We start from the raw sequence: 26,054 nt of genomic DNA, 5'->3' as shown, positions 1-26,054 counted from the left end.
ATCATCTTCCTGCTGCACAGAGTACACACACACACCTTGAGAAGGCAGGCAGCACTGTGAGAGTCATGTTTTTTGACTTTCCAGTGCTTTAAATACCATCAGACCTGCCCTGCTCAGCAGTAAGCTACTGGACATGCAGGTGGATGCTCCACTGGTGATCTGGATAACCAACTATCTCACAGCTCGGCCACAGTACGTGAAGCTGCAGAATAACACCTCTGACATTATATTGAGCAGCACGGGTGCTCCTCAGGGCACGGTCCTCTCTCTCTTCCTGTTCACAGTCTATACATCAGACTTCAGACACTGCTCACAGTCCTGCCATCTGCAGAAATTCTCAGATGACTCTGCCATTGTGGGCTGTATCATCAGAGATCAGGAAGCTAAGTACAGGAGTGTGGTGGACAGTTTTGTGGAGTGGTGCGGTCAGAACCATCTGCAGCTCAACGTCACAAAAACTAAGGAGCTAGTGGTTGACTTCAGGAAGCGGAGTACCGCCCCAAGCCCAATTACCATCGTGGGCATGGATGTGGACATTGTGGACAGCTACAAGTTCCTGGGCGTCCACATAGACAATAAACTGGACTGGAGTAAAAACACTGACGCCCTATATAAGAAAGGCCAGAGTCGCCTGTATTTCCTCAGGACACTCAGGTCCTTTAACGTCTGCAGCACTATGTTGCAGATGTGTTATGACTCGGTGTTCTCCAGTGTGATCTTCTTTGCTGTAGTGTGTTGGGGCAGCGGGGTGAAGACAGCTGATTCCAACAGACTCAACCAGCTTATAAGGAGAGCAGGCTCTGTCCTGGGAGTGGATCAGGAGTCGTTGGCAGTGGGGTCGGAGGGGAGAATGCTGAGGAAACTTCTCAGCATTCTGGACAACGAATCTCACCCCCTGCATGCCACACTGGTTTCCTACCGGAGCACTTTCAGCCACAGACTGAGATCACCCATAACCACCACACAGCGCCACAGGAGGTCTTTCCTCCCAGTGGCAATCAAACTCTTTAACTCTTCACACCTAAGTAAAGGGCACTGAGAACTTCCAAGCCAACACTATGTGCAATATACATATCAATATAATTAACATAATTGCAATACACTCACTGCTCTATATATATGTGCAATATTATATTATATTATTATTATTAATAATGCTATGATAACGTGCAATTACGTAACTGCCACTATTTTTTAATTTTTGCACTACTAACTACTAAATACTGCAAATAATAATTGCATTGATTGTGTGACTTTCTATGTTTCTACGTTTCATGTTGTCTGTGGATGTTTAATTGCTCTTTTTGCTGCACTTTTAGTGTACAGTTTTGCTGCTGTGTTTATTGTGTTTATTGTATTTTGTTACTCTGGCACAACAATTTCCTTCGGGATGAATAAAGTCTTATCTTATCTTATCTTATCTTATCTTATACACCGCATCCCCTATCTCTTCGACAATATGCTCAGTCACTAAGGTGCTCATTATTTCTATTATGGCATTTTGCATGTCGTGAGAGGTGTATGTTGCTGTGTGGGGACTGCTTTCCATTATTTTGGCCAACTCTGCATCTTTGTGCAGCGTATACTCAAACAGCGATAGGAAGAGCCCACTGCCTGACTCGGACATGCTGTGGAGTGAATCGTGGTCACCTCTACGAGGGAGTTGGTTGACAGCTAAAAAAGCTATAATATCAACGACAGCTGACACGTAATAACGGTTCCGTGCCAGCTGATCTGTGTGCACCAAAGTACTCATTTCCTTATTTGTTTCCTCGCGTATCTGTCTCTCTCTCCACAAACTCTCACATGAAATGTGTTCTTTTGATGCGGCATGCCTTAGCAGTCCTTTATCAGTGTGTAATGCGTGTTTCCAGTCGCAAAAAGCTTTGACAGTAAAAGCCGCTTCAGATGAAGACGTATTTACGTTAAACTGTCTACAGGGGAAACAAAAGGCTGCGTCTGCTTTTAAAGAATATTCAACCCATGGTCTGTTGTTGTACCATGCAGTGGCAAAAGTGCGCTTCTTCCCTGAAAATAATCTCCCTGGATAACGATCCAGTTTCACCTGGCTGAATTTATTAACCCCAAGATCATCTGGGGCTGTTGGTCTTTGAGCGGTTGCTGGCCCAATAGTACCTGTTGATGTGCTGCTGCTGCTGCTGCTGCTGCAAGGTAGCGTCTGTAGTGGAGGCACCGGCACGGAGGAGGAGGAGGAGGAGGAGGAGGATGCTCAGGGGCGGACCTAGCACATTTGGTGCCCTAGGCGAGCTTCACCACTGCGCCCCCCCCCAAAAAAAATATCAAAACATCTTAACAGTTATACAGTAAAGTACTGCAGCTTTATTTATTACAAGCAAGAACAAGAGCTAAGAATAAATGTAAAGTGCACACTAAAGAATTAAAACAAATAAACAACTTAGCTAACAAACAATAATAATATCAATAACAAACAATAAAAGAATGTGCAAATTTGCTTTCAAAGAAAATTAAGAAGAAATGTAAAGTGCACACTAAAGAATTAAAACAAACAACTTAGCTAACAAACAATAATAATAATAACAATAACAAACAATAAAATAACGTGCACATTTGCTTTAAAAGAAAATTATGTATTGTAAAATATGTTACACATGTCAAATAATCAAAATATAATATGCTAAATAAACAAACAAATACATACAAATTACAAATTCACTTTGTCTCAAGAACTATTTACATTCCACTCCCTATCATCACACAAGGTTGGCCTACATATTAGCTCCTACTGGTTTCCATTTACAGTGCAATCCTTCTGGCCTTCCTCGCTGCAAAGTCATCAATCACATCATCATATGAAATCTGACCACCAACCTCATGGTTAATACTGATTACAGCCAGACCACTGAGGCGTTCTTGAGCCATGGTGGACCTCAGGTATGTTTTCAAGAGTTTTAATTTGGAAAAACTCCTCTCGGCTGAAGCTACTGTTACTGGTAGCGTTGCACTGATCCGCAGAGCAATACACAAGTTGGGATATATTTCGGTGAGCTGCTTTGTGTGTATGAATTTCAACAACTCAAGAGTTGTCATGCTCTTTGATGGCAAGTCAGGTACATTTTCCAACTCCTGAGCCAGCTCCTTCCCATCCAAATCAGATTGCCCTCCATGGCTTAAGGTGTGTGCAAGTGCCTCTGCTTGCTTCATCAGCTCTTGGTGTGGCAGGTCTGGGAAGTTGTACAGAATGCTAAACTTGTCTTGCACATGTTCAAGAGTGGTAAACCTCTCCTTTTGTGCTGACACTGCAGCATCTACCACCACGTTAAAGAACGTTACCTCCAGATTTTGCAAGGCATTCCTCAATGGCTCATCAGGAGACTCATATGAGAAGTGCCTCTTTGTTGACTTCAGCCGCTTTTGCACAAGGACTGCATCCACATTCATGTCTTCACACATGTCCTTGGCTGATGTTTGTGCAGCCACAAAGCCTGTGGCTCTGTAGGATTTGAGAGCTTTTTCAGTCTTTTTCAGTAGACTTACTGCTACATCCACTTGCATTGTTTGGGACTGCAGGACTTTGCTCACCTGCTGAATTTGACTTAACATGTCATACCAGACCACTGTGCACAGTGAAAAGCGGAATGACCCCACTTCTTCTGCCAGAGACTGGGCTTCAATCCTGATGATTGGGTCTTTGGCCTGGTTTCTCACCTCAAGCAGTGCCTCTCTCACAGCTGCGGCTTCATATCGCAGAGGCTCCACAGCTTTCACTCTGCTCTCCCATCTGGTTTCTGACCACATTTTGAGTGAAAGGTTGACGTGTTTCTTGAGGATGGCCCATCTGTGTGTAGAGGCAGAAAACAGGCAGTATAGCTTCTGCACAATGCCAAAAAATGATATGGCATCTTTGGAGCTTTTGGCAGCATCAGCAATGACCAAATTGAGTGTATGTGCCCCACAAGGCACAAACAAAGCTCTTGGGTTCAACTGCAGTAGCCTGGCCTGTACTCCCTTGTTCTTCCCTCTCATATTTGCGCCGTTGTCATATGACTGTCCTCTGCAGTCATCAAAGGCAATCTGCAACTCCTCCAGCCTCTTCAAAATCAGGGCGGACAAACTTTCACCAGTGGACTCCTCTGCTACTAGGAATCCCATGAAGTGCTCTTTAATCTGGGGGTCTTCTTCCAGTGTCACAATTCTGATGACTACTGACAGCTGTTCAGTGTGGCTAACATCCGGGGTGCAATCTAAAATGAGGGAAAAGTACTTGCATTTCTTTATTTCTTGCAATATTGTTGATAGAATCTTTCCACTGATGCATTCAATCAACTCATTCTGAATGGTTTTGCCCAAGTAGCTGTGGTGGGATGTTTGACTTTTAATCTTGTGGATGTGGTCTTTCATCACTGGGTCAAACTGCGCCAAAAGCTCAACCTCTTTCAAAAAGTTTCCATTTGAAGGAGAGTGGAGTATTTCTGTCTTTCCTCTCAATGCCATATTTCGCCCTGCCAGAGACTGTACAATAGCAACCAGTCGTGTCAGCACTGCTCTCCACCGACTCTTCTCTGCCTCAAGGAGGGCCTGCTCTTGTTTGTCTATTGTTGTACCTTGTTTTAATCGAACTGCCAATTATTTCCATGACGCCAAATTGTTCAGGTGTTCCGGACTATTTTCATGGCTGGTCAAAGCAGCACTTGCATTTTTCCAATCCGACAGTCCTGCATTTGTTAAATGAATTTGTTTTGGAGATAAAAGTTGACAACAAAAACAAAAAAGACTGTTCTTCTTTTTTGAATATGTCACCCAACTTCTTTTGATCCTTTCTCCATTTACTAAGGTCCTGCTGAAGTACTGGTGGTGGCAACTTCTCCCATCATCTCTCCTTGGGAAAATGAAATCAGGTGTTATCTGATATGGTCCTCTCCGAACAAACTCTGTCCTCATTGTGTCTGTGAGATGTGAAGGGCAGTCAGCAGGATCGGTTGGTAGTGGATCGTCTGTCTTTGCTGCATCTGGAGGGCATGTGAAGCACATTTTCTCACCTCATATTCACAATATCTTCACACACACACACACACACACACACACACACACACACACACACACACACACACACACACACACACACACACACACACACACACACACACACACACACACACACACACACACACACACACACACACACACACACACACACACACACACACACACACACACACACACACACACACACACACACACACACACACACACACAACCCCAATTCCAAAAAGGTTGGGACAGTGTGTAAAATGTAAATAAAAACAGAAAGCAATTATTTGAAAGCATGAGGACAATTAGGTTTATAGCTAAACATCTTTACATTCATAAGGCACACACCTGAGAAGAGTGTATGGGTGGAATCTGTGGTGCAATCAGGATGAGATGCAGCAGGCTGTTCTGACGTTCCTTGCAGTGGTTCTGGGCCTATACATATATAGAGAACACACAAGAGCAAATATATTGTCTGGATTAGAAATGGCACGACAGTCATTTTTACATTCAATTATTTATCATCACATCAGGAACATCTATTGACATATTGTACTCACCAGAACAAACAGACACAGTGGTCAGTGGCACGGTGGAATCAGTGGTCATCTCATCAGGATGAGCAGCTTGCTGTTCTGACGTTCCTTCATGTGGTTCTAGGTCTATAAATATAGAAAGAACACACAAGAGCAAATATATTGACTGGATTTCACATTCAATTATTTATCATCAGGAACATCTATTGACACATTGCACTCACCTGAGGAAGCCGGCACAGCTGAGGTGCATGGCGGTTCCTTGTCAACTGATGCAGCAGATGGTCCCAGATATTTTAAAAGTGAATCTAAAATGATATAACAAAATGTGTATTATCAACATTGAATCATTTCCATTTGTTAAATGTAGCTATTATTTAGTTAGTAAGCATTAGGACAGCCTGACAGGTCTGATTCAACTAATCAAGAGCTATGCCTATCTTATTAGAACAGTTGAATCAGGTGTGTTAGTTCTGGGTTGGAACGAAAACATTCAACAGGACTGGAGTTGAGAACCACTGAGCTAGTTAGCTAACGTTAGCGCACATTATGACAGGGTTGAATTTGGCAAATGTTTGACTCGGATAGTCAATGTGCTTTCTGAGGTAAACTTAACGTTAGCTAACGTTACCAACTAACTAACATTCCACCACACTGGCTAGCTCGCTACACCAAAACTAACATTGTTATTATTACTAATATTTTTATTTCATGACACAAAGAAAATAGCCTTATGACAGTTTCGACTGAATGGCAATAACAAACGCTGGCTAGCTAACGTTGGCTTGGCTAACTAGCAAGATTACATGATCCATTCGCTAATGTTGACAATACAATCAAAATTGCATACCTTTCACCTTGGCACGTTTCTCTTCTTCTTCTTTTCTTCTGTTTTTATACTGCGCCCCAGATGGCTTTTGCCTCTTCATAGTTCTCTAACGTTAGTCTTTCTTTCCTCAACGCTCAATTTTATAAACACTTGACCGATACCCATCAATGCACAGCGCTCTAGCATGTTCTGACTGTGAACACCTAAAGCCGAGGCTCTCCGACCGACCGTTTTAGATTTTTGGCTCATTTTCCCTTATGTTAGAATTTTTTTTGAATGTAAGAATAATGGTTGCAGATATAGAGGGGGGGCGCCAAAACTGCGCCAAGCAAAAAAAAAAAAAAAAAAAAAAAAAAAAGATATTTTAGACATTTTAAGCCAATTTCTGATGTCCATTTTGTAATTCAAACACAAATGGGAGTCGACAGAATGCGCAATAAACAATAAACAAATCCTGAATTGGCGGCAGAGTTTGACGCTGTGATTGGTCTAAATGTGGACGAATCACAAATCACAACAGACACATGAATTTATTTGACGTAGCCTGCAATTTTTTTTGTAGTTACTATCTGACATCACATACATCGTAGCATAAAAGTTCACAGTTTATTTATTATTATTTTTTTTTTTTAAATGTTATAAATAATTTTTAAAAAGTGTTTATTGGGGGAGGGCAGGAATGTCAAATGGGAGGGCCTGGCCCGGTTATCTAGGCCCTTTTTGTTTTGTTTAATGTATACCACGTTTATCTAGGCCCGTTTTGTTTTATGTATACATGTCACACTGTGGGAAACGATATTTCGATATTTCTGGATGTATAACACATGTAGAATTTTTAACAATAAAGCTGACTTTGACTTTCGCGTGCTTGCATATTTTCACAAAGCTTTTCATTTTAGCCACACTGAATTTAACTAGAATTCATGGCTATGTCAATTAACAGTCTGATATCGTTTTACAAAGATGACAAGAAGAGTGCAGATAGAGGAGATAACCACTGTAAGTCAGGACACGTACAACAGTGCAGCCTAGATGAAGTTGTGCTTACCGGTGTTGTCAGGGCTAACAAGGTTTATAGTGTCTGTGAGTAGTGATAGCAAGAGTATCGTTAACCTAGAGTTAATTTATTCACATTAGTGACATTAATTCCCATCATCAAAATCCATTTTATGTGTCACATGAAATCTTTATTACAAATATTAAACACCAGAAAACACAGAAATATCCATGAAATAAACATACAGTAGGCTATAAAGAATTAAAGGGATAATTAGGAAGGCATTACAAATGTAAATATATTTTAAATAATAAAACAATCCCCCCACCACAGGTATCTACAGGAGAAGAGGGAATTCTCTCCACAAAATGTGAATGCCCATGTGGAGAATGGAAATGCAGTCATGCGGCTGCATGAGCCATCTTTGCCATCCACAATTTCAGCTGCACTGACACCCCCTGTCAGTGGAAGAAGCCAAAGGCAGCTAAACGTACGCATTCAGTGGAGGAGCTATTTCCTCCAACCAATAACAAATTTAACCCGCTCACAAGAGAGCCCACCTCCGAAGATCGTGACTGGCTGAGGGACAGACTCGGGGGCAGGTTCTCAGGAATTTCTTGGCTTCTCTCCCCCGAGCCAGAAGAGGAACACTACAGCTTGGAAACACTTACTGTTCCTGAAATTATCAAATCTGTTGGGCATCAGGCAATTGTGCCAAGCATGGCATTGTCTGAAGAGCAACAGAGGGCAATTCAGGTGGCTACCACTGGTCAGCGAACCAACCCAAACTGGCATTTGTTCAGGAAAGGAAGGTTGATTGCCAGCAACTTTGGAGCTGTCCTGAGGTCAAAGCATGTGACTGCTTCCCTTATTGCCAGGGTGCTAGGGCAACAACAGGCCCTTGATGGTGTTTTGTCTGTACAGTGGGGGACTATGAATGAATGTGAGGGCGTCAGGGCATTCACCACTGCAACCCAGATGCAGGTCCATGAGTCAGGTGTGTGGCTCTCCCAATCAGGATTGTTGAGGGCATCTCCAGATGGTCTGGTAGGGTCTTCCGCTGTGCTGGAGGTAAAGTGTCCCTACGGAGCCAGGGAAATTAAAATTATGCGGCTTTCACACCAGCGGTTTTCCCTTTCTAGCTCCGAGCTAGAGATTTTCTGGTTCAGCTCCGGTTTCCCTTTTCTGCTCCCGCTTTGTTCACACCACTCAGAGCCTGGATGGTGCTGCCGCTGCTGCGTCATGACGTCACCGTTTACATTGCTGATTTGCTCCCCAACGGCGCTCACAACAACAACAACAACAACGGGGGACTGCGTCGGGTCGATGATCGTGTTGCTTTTAAAGCAAAGCCAGATTAAATTAAATAACGACTTCTCCAACCTTATACTTTTCGACCTGTGCAGCCCATGTATCAGTGGCGGCTGGTGGAAAATATTTTTGGTGGGGCTATGGAAATGGTGACAAAACCATACTAGGGCATTTAAAATCAGGAGACTAAATACGAACATTGTGTGTGTGTGTGTGTGTGTGTGTGTGTGTGTGTGTAGGGCGCCGTAGGGGGGTGAAAAGTTAGGACGATTCTAAGGGCCCGTGACTGACAGGGGCCCCAAAAATTGTAGAACATTAAGAAAAAAAAATTAAGTAACCTTTCATCAATCATCAATAATTAACATTAATATAACATTATATTGATAATATACTTCCTAAACTTACGATTAATTTCACTCTTTTTGTTCGAAAAGTTAATTATCCAAAGCCTCTGTATAACCCCCTCTATTTACATGTAATGGTTTGGTCCTGTTTCCAAACGCTGTGCGGCACCGCTCTTTCTAGCAGAGTGAGAGCATGGGAGGCAGGGATGCGAGTACTTACGTGTGTACGATGTCTCAACGACTAACAAAGTCAGGCTTTCAAAAAAGAAAAGAAAGGAGAGAAAGACAAGAGAGTGACAGTATGTCACCCAGTTTTGCTCTGATTTAACACCACCATCAGGCCTTTTCATTTCCATTTCCGTTTTGTTGTCCGTTTACACTTTAATACCCGCTTATTTTGTAGTTGGTATGTATATTTAATTAGAAAATCTGCTGCTTATGTTTTTTTTTTTTATATCATTTTTATAAATGATAATATTGGTGTTAATGTTCACTTTATTTTAATTTAAGTGGTCATGTATATTTAAGCAGTGTTTCCCATACATTAATTAAATATCGTCCGCCACAAATGGATCTCATAACATTTTTTTTTTTATTATTAGTTTTTTTTTTTTTTGTAGTCTAATGGATAGTGAGGTGGGCTGATGATCGGAAGGTTGCGAGTTCAAATCCTGCCTGGAACACCACTACTAGTGTGCCCTTGAGTAAGGCACTTAGCCCTCGGTTACTCCAGGGAGAATGTCCCTGTAATTGTCATTGTAAATCGCTTTGGAATAAGGCGTCTGCGAAATGCCTGAATTGTAAAATCCCTGTTTCCACTCGGACTTTAATACAGCTACACCATTGTTTGGTTTCCATGGTAGCGCGTCTCTTTAGCAGCGCGCGCAACTCAAAGTCTGAGAGGGTGAGGAAGATGAAAACTGAACAAGAATCGACAACTCGACCCTCTGATCACTCCTTTCCTGTAAAATACAGGTCCAGCCCACACATATGCTCCATGGTGCCACAGGCATTGCCCTTACAACTACAATAAGCATGTAAATGTTAATCTACAGCTCCGGTGATCCACTAGCACCGGAGTCTACACCTGCAGACAACTACTGTAGCGTCACCTTGGATACGAGTCTAAACAACTCACAGACACACAGGCCAGGGCGCTGACAGGGCGCCCTTTGAGCATCAAGTCTGACGACGCAGATTGGCTGAAATTATGTTTCGGCGGCATAGTTTACAGATAGCAAGTCAGCTTGTTGGCTGCTGCTGCTCTGGCTGAGGGCTCCTTTCTACCGCCCGGACGAGAGAGGGTAATGATACACGCTGAGCCTGAAGCAAGGGAGGGTACCACAACTGTGGAAGACGTCCTGTGTGGTACCTGTGCCAAAGACCCCTCACCCCAAGGAATTCAACAGCTACCGGCCGGTGGCGCTGACATCACAGCTGATGAAGACCCTGGAGAGGCTGGTCCTTGGACACCTCCGGCCCCTTGTGAGACCATCAATGGACCCGCTGCACTTCGCCTACCAGCCTGCCATCAGGGTGGATGACGCCATCATCTACCTGCTGCAGAGGTCCCTCTCCCACCTGGAGAATGCTGGGGGCACTGTAAGGATCATGTTCTTTGATTTCTCCAGTGCCTTCAACACCATCCAGCCCCCGCTCCTGGGGGCAAGCTGCAACTCTCGGGGGTGGATCACCACCTCACCTCCTGGATCCTGGACTACCTCACCAACCGCCCACAGTACGTGAGGACCAGGGAGTGTCAATCAGACACCATCATCAGCAGTACGGGGGCCCCCCAGGGGACGGTGCTGGCACCATTTCTCTTCACCCTCTACACTGCAGACTTCACCCACAACACTGCAACCTGTCACCTGCAGAAGTTCTCTGACGACTCCGCCAGGACGACAGGGAGTACAGGGAGCTGACGCAGGACTTCACCCTCTGGTGCCAGAGGAACCACCTTCAGCTGAATGCAGCGAAGACCAAGGAGCTGGTGGTGGATTTCAGACGGCGCCAACTCTCCCCCCCGACACCAGTGAACATCCAGGGAGCAGACATTGAGATTGTGAAATCTTACAAATACCTGGGTGTTCATCTGAACAATAAACTGGACTGGCCTGATAATTCTGCTGCTCTGTACAAGAAGGGACAGCGCAGACTCTTTCTGCTGAGGAGACTGAGGTCTTTTGGGGTGCATGGGGCACTCCTTCAGAGCTTCTTTGACCCTGTTGTGGCATCAACCATTTTCTATGGTGTGGCCTGCTGGGGCAGCAGCATCTCGGCTGCTGACAGGAAGAGACTGAACAGACTGGTAAAGAAGGCCAGCTCTGTCCTGGGGAGTCCTCTGGACACTGTGGAGGTGGTGGGAGACAGGAGAATGGCAGCCAAGCTGTCCTCCCTGCTGGACAATATGTCCCACCCCCTCCAGGACACCCTGTCCTCACTGTGCAGCACCTTCAGTGACAGGCTGCTGCACCCCACCTGTCACACGGAGAGATACCACAGGTCCTTCCTTCCTGCAGCGGTCAGACTTTGCAACCAGCACTGCCCCTAGTAGACCCTCCTACACACACACCACAACACAGACTATAACACCCCCTTGCTGCTAAATACAAACCAACTTTGTGCAATATGTGCTATATGTGCAATGCCATTAATAATTGTGTAATTTATACCTGGCCACTAAATCAATCAATATATATATGCCATTAATAACTGTGTAATTTATACCTGGCTGCTAAACCCTTGTTACTGTTACAAGGTATCTGTCTTGTATTTTGTAGATTGTGTAACTTGCTGCTGTTAAATACTGTCAAACTATGTGCAATATATACTTTATATACATATGCCATCTTTAATAACTGTAATATATGCCGGGCTGCTAAATCCTAAGAACTGCTACAGGATTTGATTTGTTTTTGATCTTTATTTTTGAAAGTTATGTAACTTTTTTTGTTTTTATCTTTTTTTAGCATATTGTTTATTATATTATAACTTAGTACTTTTTTAGCATATTGTTGTGTTGTTTGTTTATTATATTATAACTTAGTACTTTAACGCATTTCAGATATGCAAAACTAAGCTGTCTGTGGCTCTTTCCTGCTGTAACGCTGCACATTTCCCCTCTGTGGGACTAATAAAGGTATTCTGTGGCATCTCGCTTAATACAAAGAGGGGTTTTGTGCTTCATTGTAAACTTTTCTTAAAAATGTGTGTTAATCTACCTGAAATTGTAGGTACAGTTTTTTTCTACTCAACTATACAGACCATTATTGAGGAGATGCAAAATATACTGTAAATGAGTTGGGTGAGGTCCGACATATACTTTGAGTAATGTTAGTTTGCTGCTAAAAAAAATGAAACATTATCAGATGAGGACATCACCAAAGTGTGTGAGTCTGTCAGGGGATTTGATCGGTTCTCTGCATGTCGCACAGGGCCTATGTACACACTGCTCTGGTATGAATTAAAAATATAATTGTAAAATGTAAGTCTCTCGCTCTTATCATCGTTCAGGCGTTGCATTTGAACTCCTATGATTGGTTACGGACTTGAAGGGAACGCCTTCCTGACGTCCAGGAAAATGATGAGATTCTAATCCATTTCAATGCCAAAAGCAAGTCATTGTTTTTAACTTTTTTAATATGATTTTTGGGGGAATTTCTGTTTTATTGGATAGTAGAACAAATCTACTGGAACCTAACACCAGAGAGAGAGAGAGAGGGAGGAGATAATATGCAGCAAAAGGCCGAGCCGGGTGGTTGCTGCTCTGTGTGGAACGTGTTCTATCAGGTAAAGCACTTTGGTACCCAGTTATTTACGGTATTGAGTTTGAATTTACGCTTTGGAAGGTAATTTCCAACAGTGCATTGTAATGACTGAAAAAACATTTCTTTGTCTCTTAACATTCCTGTAATAATTAGTTTTTTTATTGTTGATATTGTTCTTTATTTTTGTTGTGAGAATCACTTTGCAATTGTGTAAGTGCTATATAAATAGTTATACTAATATTATTGTTGTTACCATCATTACCATTATTAAAAAAAAAATCTTTTTTTTCTTTATTTATCGCTGCAGAAAGGATCATGCCAGCCGCATCAAACACCTGATCAAGAACTTGAGAATCTTCAGGCAGAAAAGATGAGAACACCTGTTCAAAGTTCCAGTTTCCTGAACATCGAACCATGCCTGTCTGGGACTCTGTTCCACATGTCTTCAGTCAGTCCTGGAACCCATGACTCTGACATTAGTTCTACCAAGGCTTATTAGAGGTAAGAGTGGTAGGAGAGGAGTGGAGTTATCTTTGTATAGGCTGCAAGTCGACAAAGGTGATCAGATAATAATAATGATCCGATTCATTTGATATTGATTGTCTGCCAATACCGAATCCTGATCCGATTATTCTATTTCCCAGATAATACAGCTGCACCGTGTACACTAGCTCTATTTGTTTTTGCCATTGTAATTGTATAAGCAATTGTTGACTGTAACGTCTATGCCAACCAACTGTACTTTGTAATGTATTATACTTTAACGGTTCTGGCAACCACAGCAGCCCAAATGTTAACGTAAATGTCAAGTAGTCTTTTTACAGTGTACTTATATTTGTACATTTCTTTTCAGTTTGCTTCAAGAAGTGGCTTCAGCAGACAGAAGGGCTGGCCAGATTGGGAAAGGCTGGACGCTACACAACGGGAAACATTATGGACATGAACAAGGAAAAACCAAAAACACTTTCTTTGTTGCCTTTTTCTTATCATATATAGTGTTACGGTTTTTGTTACCATTTAAATATTGAATTCTATGTATTACTTTTATTTTAAATCAAATGTACCGGTTTTAGATAATATATTTATTTTGATGTCTATAGGTTGATTTGCAGGTTGGTTGTTATTTGTATAATTATTGTATTGTTACTGTGTATTTTATTATATTAACTAGCTATTTGTTAAATTAAAATACTGTTATGAACACTATACAATGTCTTTATTTTGGTAGATACCAGAATACATGACACCATGAATCTTTGTAATATATTTATGTTCTCTTGTTTAAATAATCATACCAGTATTTAATGTGTGCTGGTCACCTGGAATCCTGGTAAGCTCCCAGCAGGGTATATTTAATACTATTATTAAATATAAGCTGGTGATATATGGATGAACCAGCCATCCTGGCCAGCTAAAGTGTACAAAACCCTTCTCCAGCCAACCATTCCAGCCTAATATCTACTGGCTGGTCAATTTACAACAGCCTGACCAGCTACATGTATCTAAGCTGGTTTTTTCAGAAGTTATTATTATTTATTTACTATTTATTGAGAATCTCTATGAATGATAGTCAAATGTATATATCAGTCTCTGTTCTGTTGCCTGAGCCAAGTTTGCCTGCTACATTACGATATATTGTTATTCATTTAATATTTATTGAGAATCTATTAATTAAAGTCAAATGTATACCAGTCTGTGTTCTGTTGACGCATCGGATCTCCGCCAAATCCAGGATCATCACCCCCTTAGTTCGCTCCCGTCTGTATCTCTACCGCTACTTGAATACTGTGGCTCAAACTGGTATGGTTCCACCACGTTAGACTCGCCCGCAGAATCTGATTCCACCACACCGGCATCCTCTTCAATAAAATCCTCCTCTTCTTGAGAGTGCACCGAGTCTATTGACGACTCACTGTCACTCGATTCTGTCTCCAGAGTCCGACATCAGCCATATAGGTAGTGTATTATTCAACAAGTGTTCTACTCATGACGTCACTAACCGGCGAAAGCTGTTTTGTTCGGAGCGGTCGTGTAACATCGGAAGCGAGCATGGAAAGTTGTAATAAACCACGATTTATAAATACAGCGGGCATATTGTCATGAATGACATTATTTCCCATTAATAATAGTATATATATTATCATAATAAGAACAGTATTGTCCTTCATTTCGTAAGCTCTTTAATGGAGGGACCTGCACAGTACATAACGGTATCGTCCGCATAAAAATGTAAAGTAGCTTCATTCACATTTTCACCTAAACTGTTTATATATATGGGGAATAAAAGTGGACCTAAAACAGAACCTTGAGGAACACCATTAGCAATGTTTAACCACTCAGAAGACAGCCCATCAAAGTGAACACATTGGGACCTTTCAGAAAGGTAGTTCACAAACCACCCCACTGCATGGCTGGATATGCCAATACTGAGTAGCCTCTGCTTTAAGATGCGATGATCAACGGTGTCAAATGATTTGGACAGGTCAATAAATAGAGCTGCACAACTCTGCTTATTATCTAAAATACTCGTAATGTCATTCACCACTTTCATTGTCGCAGTGATGGTGCTATATTTCTGTCTGAAACCTGACTGATGTTTAGACAGGATATCATTTTTACATAAAAACTCCTTTACTTGTTCACTCACTAGGCGTTCGAGCACCTTCGACAGAACTGACAATTTAGAGATTTGCCTATAGTTATTTACAGTGGCGGCTGGTGGAAAATATTTTTGGTGGGGCTGTTGATATAGTGAGTAAAAACATTTTTTTGGGGAGAAATTACCCCTTAAATTGGGACTTCTGGTGATGTAATGGCCCCATAAAATCGTGGTTCTAGGGCCAGGAACAACCATGCTGAGTCGGGCTCAGTATGCTAAACTAACTGCGGTCAAGCCAGCCTCCACTCGGGAAAATCTAGTCAAGCAAGCCCTCACGTGATATTGCGGTGCGCGAATATCCTATGCATTACGGTTGAGTAAAACAAAATCATCCCTCTGTGTTTAGATGAGAATAAAACAAAAACTGTCCAGTATCAAAGACTCATTTCACTTCAGGGTGATAGCAAGACATCCCATCTAGTCACTCAGAAAAAATCAGGACATTCTGATGTAGAGTTTCAAAATAAAATACCTTTGAAATCTCTATTGTATGAGCTATCATCCCTGTTTTTAGATGAGAATAAAACAAAAACTGTCCAGTATCATATATCCATCTCACTCCAGGGTGATAGCAAGACACCCCATGTAGTCACTCAGAAAGAATCAGGACATTCTGATGTACAGTTTCAAAATAAAAGACCTTTGAAGTCTCATATATGAGCTATTATCCCTGTTTTTAGATGAGAATACAACAAAGACTGTCCAGTATCATAGGTCCATCTCACTCCAGGGTGATAGCAGGACACCCCATGTAGTCACTCAGAAAAAATCAGGACATTCTGATGTACAGTTTCAAAATAAAAGACATTTGAAGTCTCATATATGAGCTATCATCCCTGTTTTTAGATGAGAATAAAACAAAGACTGTCCAGTATCATAGATCCATCTCACTCCAGGGTGATAGCAGGACACCCCATGTAGTCACTCAGAAAGAATCAGGACATTCTGATGTACAGTTTCAAAATAAAATACCTTTTTTTCTTTTCTTTTTTTAATATTTATTTTAATATATTTTGTTGTATGTGGGAAGAGGTGGGGCGGCGCCCCTAGCACCCCTATGGGCCGGCCGCCACTGCCATGTATGGATTCCATCCGATAGCTGCTATAATAAAAAACAAAACGTCTGCCTGCTCTCCACAATGATCAATAACAGCGAACGGATGGTCAAAGTAAGGTGCAAATAAACAGAATCACACGAAGCCTGGTTAGTGTTGCCTGTGTTTTTTTTTTATAAGTGTGTGGTTGCCTTCTTGTCACTTTGCTCAGCGCGATTGCTTGTAGGCAGGCATGGCGAGACTCTCCACTCGACCCATGTTCAGGGGAGGTGGGTTTAGTTTCCTGCATGCCTCGACGTAAGAGAGACGTAAGCGACGCCACCTCTTAGCTCCGAAGCTCTTGCTTCTAGACCGACAATTTTTTGGAGCTGGAAGTGAACCGGATTCCGGAGCTAAGAGGCGGCGCCGCTGCGGTGTGAACAGGAAAAGCCTGTACTTTTCAGGCTCTAGCTCCGAGCCGGCGCTGACAACGCGTTGGTGTGAAAGGTGCAACAGAGGTCCAAGGGGTATCCGGCCCTTTTCTTAAGTAAAGATATTCATACCACATTGTAAGAATACTCTATTAAAAGTGAAAGTCTGGTAATGAAAATTTTACTTAAGCAAAAGTATAATTAGCGTGTGTGCTGTTTGAGTATTGTCATGTTAAAAAGTACCCTGTCGAAATTGTAGTAACCCTTGAGAACGTAATAGCTCAAGGATTGAACAGAACCTTATACTTGATAAACTCTATATAAGACAGTGAATCACAAAGTACAATATTTCCCTTTGATTTGTAGTGGAGTATAAAGTGCAACGAAAATAACATTCTCAAGTACCTCAACATTACACCACTGCTTCTGCAAACATGTGGAGTTTCAAGAGAAATCTGGAGGAAATTAAGTTTAAGAAAGATGTTTGCAAACATAGTTCGGTCATCGAGCCGGGGGTCAGGTTATTCGCCTCCAAGAAAAGGCGCTAGCGCTGGACCGTAGCAGGATGTGACGCATATTTTAGTTGATCTAATTAAAACCGTTTTGTTTTTTATTTATGTGTCACAGTATCACCTCAAAATACAAGATACGAAACATTTTCAACCATGCAACAAAATATAAATAGTCCTACAAATACTTTTATTTTATTTCCTTCTTATTTTTGTCTAAGCTCAAGGGACCCAGAGCAGATGGCTTAAAGGGCCGCGGGTTGCCGACCCCTGGTCTAAGGACAGAGGGTGTCGTATTGTCATACTGATATTCTGTACAAACTGTGAAGTCCACTGAGACAAATGTAACATTTGTGATATTGGGCTATATAAATAAACACTGATTGATTGATTGACCTGGCACCCCATGTGTTACATATCGGAAAATCTTCAAAACAAACACATTTACTCATGTGATCGAATTATTTTGGTGTTTTAGATTTGGTTACCAAAGTCTTAGAATCACAAAAGTAGTGAAATATTTGAATTACACTGTATATACATGTGTAATTCATGTCTAAAATTAAAGAAATTCAATTCGAATTTTGAGTAAAACAGGTGTTTATCACTCTACTTTCACATTAGGAGTGAATAATGACTTAATATTACATACCAAGGTTCATGTGATGTGTACAAATACAAATTGAGCATTCAAACTCTTTTTTTCAACCAACTATTTATTATAAATATGTTTTTTTCAACCAACTATTTATATAAATATAAAAAACTGTAAAATCTCACTATTTACAATATTGAACATCAGAACTTTCAACCACTCTTCATTATAAATGTCAAGACAGTGTCAAGGTCAGTGTTCAAATTAACCATTTTCTTTCGGGGGAGCCCTATTTTTCAGTGCATATCCTGCTACTAAATAATCACACGCACGCTCTGTTGACTGGCGCAGCAGCGTGGATTCGATCATTTGCTATAAAAACACTCACACTACTACTACAGAAGGTGTCACTACGCCGGCGTAGGGCTGCAACAAACGATTAATTTGATAATCGATTAATCTATCGATTAATGAAACAATTAATCGACTATTCGGACTATTACTGTATGCCTTGCACAATTTTGTCAAACGCTCTTATTTAGCCATCAACTTTTAGATTTAGCTTGAGGTTATTTTAGGCATGTGGAAACTACAATGAAGACAATAAAGATGAATACTTGATTAAAAAATACACATGTTATTAAATTAACTAAACACATTTTGAACAAAATTAGCATTGCTTTTTATTTAAATTAAATAAATAATATTTCACATCAAACAAACAAGTGTTTTAACAAATCGTATTAAATAATCTGATCACAGAACTGTAAACAGAATAGCTGAAACTTTAACAAAATAAATAACTCAGTTTCCTCTAATCATTAACCCATGTTTGTATAATTGAGTTAACTCTGTGTGTTGCTGCTAGCATACATAACACCTGACGTGGAAACGTTACTCGTGGATGGGGCTACAGAGCTACTAGAAAGACAGTCGAACCCGGTGCATTTCTCCTTCTGAATGTGGTGCACTTTTGCTAAATGTTTAGACAAATTGCTCGTGTTACCGCCCTTACATGCTAAACTCTTATTGCACTTTTGGCAACGAGCATTGTCCACATCGAGACGGGTAAAGTTTAACCACACCTAGGAGCGCGTTCTCTCCGCCATCTCCGCAGTGTGCTGCTGCATGTAGCAGCTGCGTGTGTGTAAACTGCCCCGCCCCCTCCCACACTGACGGGGGAGAGAGATCTCGTCTGATCGAAAATACATCATAGACGCTTTTGTTTGTCTTTTTGCATGTTAGGAACGAGTTGGCGACACTAAGACTGCGATATAATGTTTTTGTAGCAATAATACATGACACATATTTTTTAAATGTGTCCAGTACCGATAAAAAGACCAATAACGTTGGAGCTTAACGGCACTTAAAAAACACGTGATGACGTCACCAACGAATCGACGACTGAATTAGTTGGCAACTAATTTGGTAATCGATTTTAATCGATTAAGTCGATTAGTTGTTGCACCCCTACGCCGGTGGCTGTGGCCGTTGTTGAAGCCTCTTCACGCTCGGCATCGGCAGGCCTCTCCCTCGGTCTGGAGCTGTCAAACTCGACCCTAACGCTGCTTACAACCGGCCAACTAAAAGTTGTTCCGTTCACGTTGTCAATTTTAGACTCCTTCGCTTCTTTGCTTGTGAATCCAAAAGCTGCGAGGCTTGGCTGTTTTTGTTTCGGCATATTTTTATTACAAAGCCAGAGTTAAAAAAATATCATTATGAACATTTCAAATACCGTGCCGGCATCGCCGCCGTAACCATAGTAACATAAGTAGCTTAAAGAATGCAGCGCCGCCACGTACAGATGGCAACACCCAGACATATTCACAAATATAAAAAAAGATTCAGAAACTGTAATGAACAATGACTATTATTTATTTCAATAACTGTTATTTACAGAAACTCAACATTTCTAATCTGTGTGACACAAATATGCACAATTGTTTTGGGCTCCCCCTATTTATATCAAAGTCGGCGTTCAGGGGAGCTCCCCCCCTCTTTAGGGGAGCCAAGCTCCCCCTGGCTCCCCCCCATTTCTTAATTATACCAAACATATTGAGAATATGTAATAGGCCTAATGTCATTTCTTACATTATTATTGATCACATTAGGCCTATTACATATTCTCAATATGTTTGGTATAATTTTTATTGACAGAGTAAGCACTTTTATTTTGAAGGCAGTTTTTCCAGGCCGCTACCTTAATACATAGGATATTCGTGCACCGCAACACAAAGCAGATGCCTGCTTTACTCTGTATTCGGAAGTGGAAGCTGGCTGGACCGCAGTCCATGTGACATAACCTTCTTTTAGGAATCTGGTGCCGCTATTTGTCTCAGTGTACACAGGAAATAAAAGCACACATGTGCATCACACACAGTCGGATGCATGTGAGTAAACTGACTTGACTTCCACAGTAAAGGAAAACTCAATTTGGCGACACACTGCTAACTACTGAGCAGCATTTGAAAATGTAGCGCGAACACCATCAACAAAAAAACTCTTCTGAACTACTAGTGCGGTGCCCCACTGCCACAAGTTTTATTCAAAACCGTGCATTTCGCCAACTGTTAACTAATTTGAAGCAACTACTAAACATTACATGTTTTGTGTGCCCATACTTGCCAACCCTCTCGATTTTCACGGGAGACTCCCGATTTCATTGCCCTCTCCCGGTTTCCTCCCAGGGTCATATTTCTCCCGCATTTCTCCCGATTTCTGACAAAATCAGATTTATTCAGGACTGTTTCCACTCTGACTTTAATACAGCTACACCATTGTTTGGTTTCCATGGTAGCGCGTCTCTTTAGTAGGGCGCACAACTGAAAGTCTGAGGGGGTGAGAAAGATAGTCACACAAAACAGAACAAGAATCGACAACTCTACCCTCTCTGCTCACTCCTTTCCATATGCTCCATCAAGGATGGTGCTACAGGCCGCAAGGCAGTGCACTTAGAACTACAATAAGCATGTTAAAGGTCCCATGTCATGCTTTTCCGGTTATTACCCGTCCCCTTGTGTGTTATGAAGGTTTTCATGCATGTAAACGGTGTGCAGAGTCAAAACCCTCAAAGTACACCCTGTAGCGAGTAAAACTCTAACACAGAAAAGACCTCCCCAAAACGCCTCGTTGGTGATACGTCATTGTCCATTGTTTACTTCCTGGGTGCTGTGTCGTAGGAATGGCCAGTAGCCGGATTGGCCGCAAATGGGCCAATCCGTGGAGCCGTTACGTTACGTCCGTGGAGCCGTTACGTTAAGCCCCTGCTGGTGGGTCCAAATTGACCAATCCACGGACTTCCTCACAGACACACTCAGTGCAGGCAGCTCTGCTGATTTCTCCTCCCTGGCTGCAGGCTGATAACAGACAGTTGGGATTGCGGCGAAATTCTCTCTGCAGATCCATTCTCACAGCGTTTATCAACCTATAAACCTATTTCTTACTCAATATCAAGCCACATTTATTGTTTTTACTTCGGCTGTGACTTTGTGTGTGCTCAGGATGAGTTTGGCTGGGTTTCGCTGTGTTTCGCTGTGTATCGTTAAACAAGGAAATCACACCTCCACGGAGCTTAGCGCGATTCACAACGTCCCGACCAATCGGAGCATACTGGGCTCACAGGGAGAGGGGGGCAAGAGCTGCAACGAGCCGTTTAGTGGAAAGAGTGAATACTGATGAATACACATAGTTTACAGAGATGCTGTATGCGAAACCAATGTGAGTTTTGAAAATTGCACAGTATAAATCCATTTTAGTATACCTCAACAATGGAATTATGATCAGTGGAAATGGCCATGACATCGGACCTTTAATGTTAATCTAACAGCTCCGGCGATCCACTGGCAGCCCCAAGTGTGAGGTCAAAACATGATTGTGTCCCCCTGTTCACGTCTATTCTTGTTTTTTGTCCATCATTAAGGCAAAACAATGATCTTTCCTCTAACATTTCTTCTACAACATCCCCATTACTGTCTGTTTGAATGCTTGTTGTGAGCATTAAAATCACCACACCATACTTCCCTTCTATGACTCGTCCCTGCTATTGTCTGTAAAGTTTCAATGTGAAGATTTTTACACGGGTTATAGAAATTGACAAGCTTTATGCTTACTTCTTTCCTTGGGCTGCTCATTTCTACTATGACACATTCCTTGTCTTCAGGGGATGGAACTGGGGACTGAAAAGAAGAACCGGTTCCGAACCAAAAGAGCACTAGCACGGAGCTAGAACGGGAACCGCGTTGGTGTGAAAGGGGCACTGTGTTCTTTGTTCTGTTTTAGAAAGGAAGTGTGAATAATTTGCTTAGCGTTGACAGCTTTTTGAAATCGATAGTGTTTTTGTAATCGCCGGCACGCACTGCAGGTTAAACCATGGGGTATTAAATAATAATAATAATAATAATGTAAAATCTGGTACTGAGAGTTATTACAAAGCACTGTTACTAATTTATTGTTTACTTTTTTCATTGTACTAAAATGGGCGGGGCAGCATAAGCATTATAACAAGACTGTATCTTAAAACGATAAGTACCAGTTATATTTACTTGATTTTAGATAAACAATTCAAAAGACAGAATCAACTAAATGTATTGAAAGACCAATCTTTATTTTAAGGTGCCTCTTCTTTAAACCTTCAGATGTGAGATATTAGTTATGCAGTAATGGTATTGTCAATAAAAAAATACTGAGCAACTTTAGTTGAGTTAACTTTAGATTTCTTATTGTCTAAAAAGCATTTATTACACTCATTTTTCCCCCTCTCATATTCACAGTGTGCACCAATTGAGACTGTATTTCCCGTCAGGTGTCATCTCTCTAACCGGAGTACAGTTTTGGATGAAGTGGCTCCAGCACAAACATTACAATAGTAGGTGTAGCAGTACGTACAGCAAGTTGCATTACATAGATTGTTTTGAACACACCTTCAAAATAGCATTGTGATTATATTACTGGTTGGAAACTGAAAGCACGGGAACATTAATAAACTACATAACAGAAAGTATGAATAACAATAATGAAGTTGTGACTGTAGATATGTTTATACTTTATATTATTTACTGTAAATGTTTCATTTAGATTAAATTATTATGATCATTCTTTATTCTTTCTTTCTATCTATCTATCTATCTATCTATATAAATCTCACAATGGGGTAGGTTACAGAAACTTTTCATCAACAGATTGCTTTAGTCTGGCTTAACTCTTCACTGATTGGTTGCACACACTTTACATTTACTGGCTATGCAAAATAGAAGGTGGGGCTCATTATCATATTAAAAAACGCCCGTTTTTTACGCGCGAAAAACGGGCGAAATAAACGGGCGAATTATTATTATTATTATTGGGCGAGAGAGAGATCAATTAATTTGATATAAAACAATATCTTTTTGACTGGGCTTTATCTGTCGAAAACTGCTAGCTGTCTGTTGTAAGCACCTACAATAGGTAGGAAACATGAAGGTCCAGTGTTAACATATAGAAAACAAGGTAACCTAGAGGCCGTTTTATGATAACGTTTTGTTATAATTGGCAATTTTCAATATTCAATGAATATGTAATGATGCTTAGTGAGGTTCAAGGCTTCTATTAGTCATACGTAGTGTTGGGGCAGAACCTCTGCTCCACGCCGTTCCTATATGAGCGGGTTCTCAAAAGAAGGAAAAACTCAAAGCCACCAGGATAAGGGTTAAACAATAATATTTGCTTTTAATGGTAAAAGATACAACACCTAATCACCTAATCATGAAGCACTCTGCAACAGCAGCTTCAAAATGCAGAGTACTCCGGGCTCAGGTTCTACCACCGCGTGAGACACTTCTCAGGAACGGCCAGTCAAAACAAGAGCCCCGAACATCAAAAATAAACAACATTTATACACAGGTGGGGAGGAGTTTTATTGCTTGCTCCTCCCCAGCTATTTGTTATTGGCGAGTTCACTTCTGAGCGAGCTAACCAGTGAGTTGGCAGTCTTCCATTGGCCGGTTTCACTCCTGGGCAGGACCCCAGGCAGTGAGTCAGCAGTTTGTCGATTCCATCTGTTGCTTCATCTCTTGTGCGTGGCGTGTGTGTGTGTGTGTGTGTGTGTGTGTGTGTGTGTGTGTGTGTGTGTGTGTGTGTGTGTGTGTGTGTGTGTGTGTGTGTGTGTGTGTGTGTGTTTCTGTCCCTCTTCCCTCAGGCAGTCCCCCAATCAATGATTTGGAGTCATGACAGAGGACTCTTTGACAAAACGCACACACATTATCCCTATGCAGCCCATCATACAAATGTCACCTGTTTTTCTTTATGAAAGCCATACTTGTAAATATCCAAATGCCATCGTCCCATGACGGCCACAGAATCAGTCAACTGACCAAAGTTAACTGTTCCCATGCCCTAAGGTCTTCCCTGACCTTCTTCTCACCTAAAAGTCAGCTATCTGGAATGAATACATTTAAAAATGAGAACAAAGGACTATGGTCTCGTTTACTGTGTGACCCAATTCTCAAGGCCTCTTTTGGGCTCTACAGGAAATGAATCATTAATTTAAAAAAACTTTAACTATATTTTAGCTGAGGTAAATCTCCCTTTGGGTTAATCAATAATGGTTTTTGCATTTAACAGGAGAAGCCAGAGACTCAGGGCCTCTACAGATGTCTGGGAACTGCAAGGCAGAGGTCACAGGTCATTTGTATTATACCTACCCACAAATAGCCAAAACACATAAAAGTGGAAGAAAAGACTATTGCGCTAATCTATTATTACTAAAAATGGGACATCAATTCAGGAATATATGAAAAAACTCTCTATATTTAAGAGGAAAAATGTAATTTGTCCCTTCAAATTTAACACACATGAATATATAAGGTGACATTAAAATGAATATACAAGAAATACGCTGTATCAAACTTTCTGCCTGCCTCAGTAGGCAGTGGCGGCGCCAGTGTATGGCTGGGGTAGGCTATAGCCATACCAAGAAATGGCTTAGCCCTACCTTAGCCCGACCATGAAAAATGATGTTAAAGTAAGCATGTTGAGAACACGGATTGCGAAAATCTACCGGTCGTGTCCACAACACACAAACTGGTCCTGAAGTGCACGTTACTGACGCAATATGAGACCATGGATGTATAATAAGAACTGGATACAGCGTGGAAGGCTGGAGAGTTGCTCATTGGCGCATGGATGACAAAATGGCCCAACTTTTGAGAGAGTCACAGATTACCCAGCATGCCTGAGAAGTACCCGTATGTGCGCTCATAGAGCATGCGCAACTTTAACCACGCCCCCCAAAAGGCTCGTTCACATCAAGCACGTCCATTTGCGTACACGTAACAGCACCGCGCGTTCTGGATTGTTATGATGGATTTGATATCAACGAATAACGAGACGCCTCGGCAGTTAGCAGCTAGCAGCTAGCGGCTAGCCAGTGTAACGTCCGAGCCATTAGTAATTATGTGTACGTACACATCAATCGTTATTTGTACTTTTATATTACGCTGATGTAACACGATCTAGTGATGGTTTTGTTCAGCATTGCCAGCTTCACTGTTGAGCTTTATGTTGTGCCCAGCATTCTCTTGTGCTCTGAAATAAAAATGTGGATATGCATAAAACAACACTAAAATAAACACTATAATACAACTTGTTATTTGACACACACAAGGTTTTTCATTTGTGTGTATAAATATAAAACACAGGCTATATACATATATATACATATACAAGTATAATTAATACAACTGTTAATTTGATTAGAGCTTTGACACATATATCTTTATTTATATATGTATATGTATAAGTATGACGACTTCCTCCGGCGATATCATATGGTATAGGTAATTAATCTGGGTCAAAACATGTTGTGCCCACATTCAAAGGTTGTAAACTCTGGCTTATCCCTGCGTGGTATTATAGTAATAGCAAACAGCAACGTTCAACTCCTTTAATGGTATATTGCAAGTGCAATAAGAAGCTACAGGGACGTTAATCTACGTCGGTAATATTAACTTTATTTAATACAAGATTTACATCATACAGCCCATGTAGTATAATA

The 26,054-nt window shown here is 41.3% G+C and overlaps 1 protein-coding gene across 1 annotated transcript; it reads right to left on the bottom strand.

Annotated features, from left to right (window-relative positions):
- Nucleotides 1–2,233: 2,233 nt before the first annotated feature.
- LOC307025701 (zinc finger MYM-type protein 1-like) lies at nt 2,234–6,244 on the bottom strand. Its single transcript, XM_079660536.1, has 4 exons — nt 5,771–6,244; nt 5,571–5,672; nt 5,359–5,445; nt 2,234–4,988 (listed from the first exon to the last, which is right to left on the bottom strand). The coding sequence occupies exon 4, from the start codon at nt 4,471–4,473 to the stop codon at nt 2,776–2,778; it is 1,698 nt and encodes a 565-aa protein (XP_079516662.1). The 5' UTR covers nt 4,474–4,988; nt 5,359–5,445; nt 5,571–5,672; nt 5,771–6,244; the 3' UTR covers nt 2,234–2,775.
- Between the last annotated feature and the right edge of the window lie 19,810 nt (nt 6,245–26,054).

The sequence above is a fragment of the Notothenia rossii genome (assembly GCF_949606895.1).
Source record: "Notothenia rossii genome assembly, chromosome: 11".
NCBI lineage: Eukaryota > Metazoa > Chordata > Actinopteri > Perciformes > Nototheniidae > Notothenia > Notothenia rossii.
The sequence above is the reverse complement of the archived record's forward strand: the minus strand, read 5'-3'. Positions and strand labels throughout refer to the sequence as shown.